General features: G+C 41.3%; 1 protein-coding gene across 1 annotated transcript; it reads left to right on the forward strand.

Annotated features, from left to right (window-relative positions):
• The first annotated feature begins 226 nt into the window (after window positions 1-226).
• Window positions 227-1,417, forward strand: LOC137639256 (uncharacterized). Its single transcript, XM_068371543.1, has 3 exons — window positions 227-391; window positions 731-938; window positions 1,068-1,417. The coding sequence occupies exons 1-3, from the start codon at window positions 227-229 to the stop codon at window positions 1,415-1,417; spliced, it is 723 nt and encodes a 240-aa protein (XP_068227644.1).
• Window positions 1,418-7,500: the final 6,083 nt, after the last annotated feature.

The raw sequence follows: 7,500 nt of genomic DNA on the forward strand, positions 1-7,500 counted from the left end.
CGCCCCTCTCTTTCTCTCCACTGATGCCAGCGATGTCGCTATTGGTGCAGTACTCGAACAGGTGGTCAATGGCTCTCCCCACCCATTGGCCTTCTTCAGCATAAAACTGTCCAGGGCAGAATCAGGATATTCTATCTTTGATCGTGAATTGCTGGTGCTGCACTAGGCTGTCTGTCACTTTCGCCATTTCTTAGAAGGTACGCCCTTCGTCATTTGCAGAAACCACATGCCTCTGGTGCACGCCTTCACTCGACAGTCTGACGCCCGGTCCATACGTCGACGGCGACATCTCTCCGCCGTGGCTGAATGCAATTGCACCGCTCAACATGTCCCTGGGAAAATGAATCCCGTTGCCGATGCCCCGTCAAGAAACACGTTGGTCGCCATTCAAGTGTGATTTGATTACAATGCCTCAGCTGAAGCCTAACGAATGGATCCAGAGTATCAAGCATGTAGGACATCTTGCACATACCTCCGTTTTGAAGATATCCCCCTCTACTACTCCAACACCACCCTCCTCTGTGACGTCAGTACTCGTAGACCGAGACCTTGGATTCCTGCGCACATGTGCCAGCAGGTGTTTGATTTCATTCACGGCCTTTCACAACCCTCTGCACATCTGCTGAAGACGAAGTTCATTTGGCACGGCATTACTAAGGATGCTAAAGATTGGGTCTGCGCCTGTACATTTTGCCAAACTTCCAAAGTGGGCCTCTTTCCATAACCTCAGGGTCATTTCGCCCACATTCACGTTAACGTTGTAGGCCCCCTACCCACATTACAAGGACATCGTTACCGGTTTATCGTCATCGACTGCTCAACTCGTTGGCGTGAATCCCTTCCCATGGAAACTCTAACATCCGCTTTACGTAAATCTGCCTTACTCTCAGGATGGATAACAAGATTTGATATCCCTGAGCATATTACCTCTGACAGGGGTACCAATTTCACCTCTTAATTGTGGACATCATTAGCGAATCTCCTGGGTATCACCCTACATCAGTCAACTGCCTATAACCCCGCTGCCAATGGAATGGTTGAACGGTTTCATCGCACCCTCAAAGCAGCTCTGATGTCCCGCTGCAAGGACTCCAACTGGTTTACTCAACTTCCCTGGATCCTCCTGGGATTAATGATTACTCCTAAAGACGTCCTGGACGCCTCGGCTTCTGAAATGCTGTATGGCGACCCGTTGGTCATCCCTGCTAAATATTTTCCCTCTGCAACCTCCTCCGACGATCTCCATTGCATACGTCAAGTCGTGGAAAAATATACCTCATGCCGCCAGACTTACAAGCACTCAGCGAAGCATCACATACCGACAGACGTGCACTCTGCATTGCACGTCTTCCTACGCAACGAAACTAGCAACGCACCGCTAACGCCCCCTTGCACGGGCCCTTTCCTTGTGATCTGATGCAATCCGAAAGCATTCCTACTAAACATTCATGGCAACGAAGACTGGGTCTCCATTGATCGCCTAAAACCTGCTTATCTCCTGCCAGATGATCCGCCTACAGTTCGCCTCTCTAGGTCAGGGTGCCCTATTTAATATGCAGAGTATGTAATTTTTTTTGGGCTGGAGCCATGTACCACACGTGTGTTACAAAATCGTACATAGTAATGACATTTCTCTTTTTTGTATATATTATCCTCTTTATCTTTGCTTTCCCCTCGCACTGACAGCAGCTTGTATTAACCTATCTGCCTATTTCATTGTTAACTGTTAGCAGAACTGGTTGCTAGTTTGATAAGAAATAGTATGTTTGTATTTTTTGACCTTGTTACCGGGCCGTAGTGTGTATATATACTTGATGTGTCTGTAATAAAGTTACTCAGTTGCTTTCATCTCGCCTCTGGCTCACAACCTACTCTTGACATGTTACAATACTCACCAGACCTTCTTCTTCATCGGCTGATTGTCCAGAGCTGATCAGAGTCTCCACCTGGTTCTGTTCGGTTCGGTATAGATTGCCTTGCCTATAGCAAGACATGGGATCCTGCACTATGTAAAAAAAACAAGGGGAGATGATAAGGTGATAAATCATACAAAATAAATTCGAAATGGACTGAGTGTATTTACGTTCAACTATCAAAAGAACCAGGATCGTGTCAAGTGATAGATAGCAAACGGTGAGGAACTCTTTTTAGGTCCACAAAAAAAAATGCGTAGTAAGAGAAAGAGAGTTTATATCAGCAAGTCCCGCGAGAGTAGGAGGGCACGGGACAAAGAGAAAAGGAATTGAGTTGTAGGCAAAAGAAAGGGAACACAATAGTCCCAAGAAAATGTTAAGTGTTAGAATTAATGATAAGAAATAGTTTTTGCTAGGTAGGAGAGAGCTAGTAATAAAAAGTGAAAAGTGACGAAATAAATGAGAGAGCAAAAAGGTAGCCATGGCAAAAAGCCAATCAGAGATAAAAAGAAATGATAGAGTTACAAAGCAGGGACAGATCGTGGATGGAAGGACAGGAGGGAAAGGAACCAGAGCACATTTTCATGGTGAAAATTAAGGGTTTTTAGAAGAGAATAGTACAGTGACTTGGATGGGTGGATACGACAGATAAAAGTCAGTTACAGAGCAGCCAATAGAAATTTGGGGCATATAAAGGAGAAATTACGGATGAAACAAGAAGGAAATGAAGGAGCAGATCACGAAAGATGAAAACAGAGAACGAATGAGAAAACAATATTATACAGAGAGATAGACATGAAACACGGAGAGCAGTAGCCAATTGACGAACAATGAAGGAGTTCATTCGTTTAACATCTCCCCTCACCAAACCTATGCTAATTGAAAACAAATTAGCACAGATCAAGCAGAGTTGAGAGATGTCAAACAGAGATGAAGGGAAATAGGAAATAGAATGGGGAGAAAGAGTTTGTGAATGAAAAGAATGCATAGTGCAAAAGAGAATGGCCTTATCAACAGGGCGAAAAGATAATATGGAAATAAAGAAATAGAGTAAATTTAAAATTCGCAAAAGATGAAGGGGGATAAAGAAATGTTGGAATAATATGACGTAGATGTGTGCGAGAGAGCAATGTAAATGTCCGAAAGGAATAAGGGAATGAATTGGGAAAAGGAATAAGGAGGTAAGTATGCAGACGTGATAGGTTATATCAGTGAGTTAATGCTCTTAAAGTGATTGTTCATATAAATGAGATAATATTGTGAAAGTAAGTAGTTAATCAGAGTGACCCGAGACTTAGATTTATAGTAAAGTGCGTGAGCTACAACAGAAAGCCTTCCATACAGTATCTTATGCTAATATAACAATACTAGCGTAGATATAGCATAGTGGGAGCCACTATACAGAAGGAAGGAGAAGAGGAGAACTAGGTTGAGTTGGGGAAACAGCATGAGATTTCAAAACGCTGTTACTTTTCAGGTGAAAAAGCTTTGTGTTGGTCACGAGTTATGAAATTATGTGGATTGTTAGCATGGTCATTGGCAAGGTACTTGTTTATACAGACGATTTTTGTGAGGAAGAAGAAGGTGTCATACTGGGAAAGAGTTACAACAACATTAGGATCAGGGAGGTAAGCGAAAGGATCATGAAGTGTATGTGTATTAGGAGGAGGAGACTCCATGGGTTGAAGAGTAGAGGTAGGAATGAGTTCAATAGGAATTGGTGTAGGAGTGACAGCAGAGGATGATGAAATATCAGGTTAAGGATTGACGTTAGAGGGAAAGAAGGATTTAGGGAGAGGTTTTGAGGATTAGAGGAAAGGATCATCTGCCGGAGAGTAATTTTTTGTTGTTATACAGGGCATCGTGGATTCCACACATGGTGGGGTTCTCTACATTTATGGCAGGCAACAGCAGTCAGTTTTCTTTCCTTTTATAGTTTGAGGCACTCCTTAGTGCCGTGGACTTTCACAAAGATGCCAAAGTCGGGGGAGGAGGAAAAGCTTTATTTTCTATGGTGCCCATAATGATTGAAGCAGTAACATCAAAGGTGGGCCGGGATATAGTCCTTAACATAAAAGAAGCTCCAAAAGCCAAGACCGAGTCTAGCTAGAGGAGGTTCTCTTTGTAGATACTTGACCATGTAGGATGGTTGACCGAATTTAGTAATGACGCGTTTTGCATGAGGTATTTGAGGATGTAGTTCAATAGGTGTAAGAGGAAGCACGGGAAGAAAGCAGCAGACTATATCCATCTTGTTCTTAGGGCTGGATCAAGCAACTTGGAGTAGGTCATCTCATGTGACAGCATTGCCATAGTATCAGCATCAAAAGGAGTAAAGATATACTCCAGAGGGATGTTAATCTTGACTCTGATGTTGGGTTTGTACCTTTCCTCAAACTTGGCATTAACAGAGTAAGGAGCTTTGTCTGCTTGCCGTAGAAAAATTCACTTAGGGAAAGGAGAGGCAGGTACAAGTCCAAGATTCGAGGAACGGTTGTGAGGTCAAGAGGAAGGTGCAAGTTCAGGATTTGAGTAATAATTGTGAAGTAGAGAGGAAGCAGGATTGAAGAGAAAGGGTTTTCCGGTCAAAAACGTTACTTGCCATAGGAAGGGATGCAAGGGGATCGTCAATTAGCGGTGAAGGAATAAGTAAAGGTAATTAGCCTGTCTAGGGTCGTATTGTAGAAATACCTCTGTGCGGCATCTCTTCTGACAACAGCTACGGGAGACTGAGTCCCGAACTGGTTGGATAGTTGGTTGGTATAGAGTACCTTGCATGTAGAAAGAGATGGGCTCTTGCACTAAGTAATATAAGGTTAAGAATGTCAAAAACAAAGGTGAATGAGAAGGTGATATACTATACAAATTAAACGTGAAAGAGACTGGGGATATTTACGTTTAACTCTCAAAAGAACCAAGATTGATCATTTGCTCATGAACAGATCACGATCTGGACTTATCATGAGGTAGAAAGGAATCAGTACGGTGACTCCTTTTCAGGTCCACGAAAATGAAAAACTTTGCAGTGAGAAAAAAATCGTTTATAGCAGTAAGTCCCACAAGAGTAGGAGAGCACGGTAAGAAGAGAAAAGGAATTAAGTTTTAGGCAGAAGAAAGCTTAAGTGCTAGAAAAAGCAACAGGGAATAGTATTAGCTAAGTGGGAGAGATCTAATAATCAAAAAGGGATGCGTGATGAAATAAGTGGGACAGCGGAACGGTGGTCTTGACCGAGAGCCAATCAGAGAAAAGGAAAAATAAGAAGGTTATAAGTCAGGGACAGAGGTTGGATGGGTGGACAGGAAGGAGAGGAATCAAATTGTCCGCAGTCAATCAAAAAGCAGGATTTTAGGGGGGGAAGGAGATGGAGACCAATCAGGTGGTTTCCATACACCGTGTCCTTAAGGTATCCCCAGAGATAAAAATCAGGGGGGTTCAGGTCCAGTAAATGCGGCGACCACTCCGGATCACACTTGCAGCTGATCAGTCGGTCAGGGAAACTCTGCTGTAGCCATGCAAATGATTCGTTTGAAGTGTGGTGGGATGGCACCATCCTGCTGGAACCACTGGAGGACCCTGACGACTCCTCTCCGTCGACAAAGTGCTGTCCAGAACTTGCCAAGCACCTGGACATATCATTCGGTGTTGGTTGTCACAGAACGCTCATTGTCGTCCTCAAACCAGAATAGTCCTATGATGCCATGTTTGGAGATGGCTACCCAGGCAGTGCACTACACCGAGTGTAATGGCCTTTCCAGACATTGCTCAGGGGGTGTGCTACCCCAGAAGATATTGTTCTTCGAGTTCACGTGACCTGACGACAGAAAATGTGTCTCGTCCAAAAACCAGACACTGTGTCAATCTAGTCGCAAAACCACTGGTACAAGATCACCCGCTTCTTCATGTCGTCAGGTGTAAGCTTGTGTTTAATCTGCATCCTGTAAGAATAAAGGTGGAGATCTGCGTTAAAAATTCTCCACATGGACTCCCGATTGATTCCAAGCTCCTGACTTCGCCGTCACACAGACTTGCTTGAGCTGCTGACAGCAGAGTCTCTGATTGCAGCAATGTTGTGTGGTGTCCTTGATGATTTCGACCGGTCAAAGTGTGATTGTCTGTTAGTGTCTTTGCAATTGAGGTTATGCACAGTCCCATGGGTTCTGAACTTGTTGACCCATCTGTAGATCATTGAGTGGACAGGGAATTCTTGACATCTGAACCGTTCTTTGAATTGCAATTGAGCTGTATGAATACACTTAAACCGAAAATATGCCTCACCTATAAACGTCTTTTCCTCAGTAGTCCATGGCATCTCGAAGGTTGAATTTGGTAGACTCTTGGAACAATAATTTGAAAAGTAAAAGGAATTGATTATTTATTTCAAAAGTTATTCGAGTTTAGGTGATGTCATTTTTTTTTCTGCCACCCTGTACATCTATTATGCGAGCAGAAATACTTTATATATATTGAGGGCTAAGACGATCAACAGGCATTTACTTATTGAGAGAGATAATATTAATCAAAGAATCATTGACCTCATTTTCAATGATATACCATTAGGAAAATAAAAGAATTAAGTAAAAGAGAAAACGCACATTAGAATAAAAAAAAAAATCAAAGGTCATTATGGAGAATGCAGTGGATTCTGAGGCACCGGACCCTTTTGGTGAACGAAGGAACACATTCGGCTGCCAAAAAAATTGCCAAACTTAAAGGAACTTATTAATACTGGAAAAAGGCAAAATATTACCTCAGAAATTGTACTGTCAGCAAAATCACATCGGCGTCAGGGGCCTCCCGATACAAGTTGAGAGTAACATGGTGACAGTTAGAATCCAATGTCTTACAATATGATGGTTTATTTAATGAAATTTGAACAGTTCAGTGAGAACTACACCACGGTTGAGAATATTATAACCATTATTAGACTAATTGGTGAAATTTGAAACTCACGCTAGTTTTAGAAAATTCATAAAAAGGGATTAAGACACCATTAAAGTATAGAAATTTGAATGAATGATATTATAGGATGCTAAATGCTATATATATTAAAAAATATGGAAATATGAAAGAAAAAACCTGTTTCTTAACACCTTAGACATACATGACAATAGATTCAAAGAGAAAATCGAGAATTTTACTGCTTTGAGGTAAGAGCCAACTGGTTACAGTAATTATGAAACATGATATACAAAATCTTGAACAAGTAAGTTTAATTAAAAACATTCGATTAAAGTCGCATCTATGGTAACGAAAAATAAATGGTAGTTGAATAAATGCTAGAAACTGAAATACTAGATACTTCGAGAAACTATATAGTAAAAAGGATACAAGATATCATAATTTGCTGAATAATACTTTAGCAATGTATTATAGAATATGTTGATATTCACGCCGGAATGATGTTGGCCTTGAAGATTATAATGTTAAATTTGCTGAGAATTCGGTAAAATGGATGAGGAGAAGTTTCCTAATCATTACTATATATATGCTGATGGAGCCCTGAAACAATATAAATAAAGCAGAAGTATATATATATATATATATATATATATATATATATATATATATATATATACATATATATGT

Source organism: Palaemon carinicauda, chromosome 4 (assembly GCF_036898095.1).
Source record: "Palaemon carinicauda isolate YSFRI2023 chromosome 4, ASM3689809v2, whole genome shotgun sequence".
Taxonomy (NCBI): domain Eukaryota; kingdom Metazoa; phylum Arthropoda; class Malacostraca; order Decapoda; family Palaemonidae; genus Palaemon; species Palaemon carinicauda.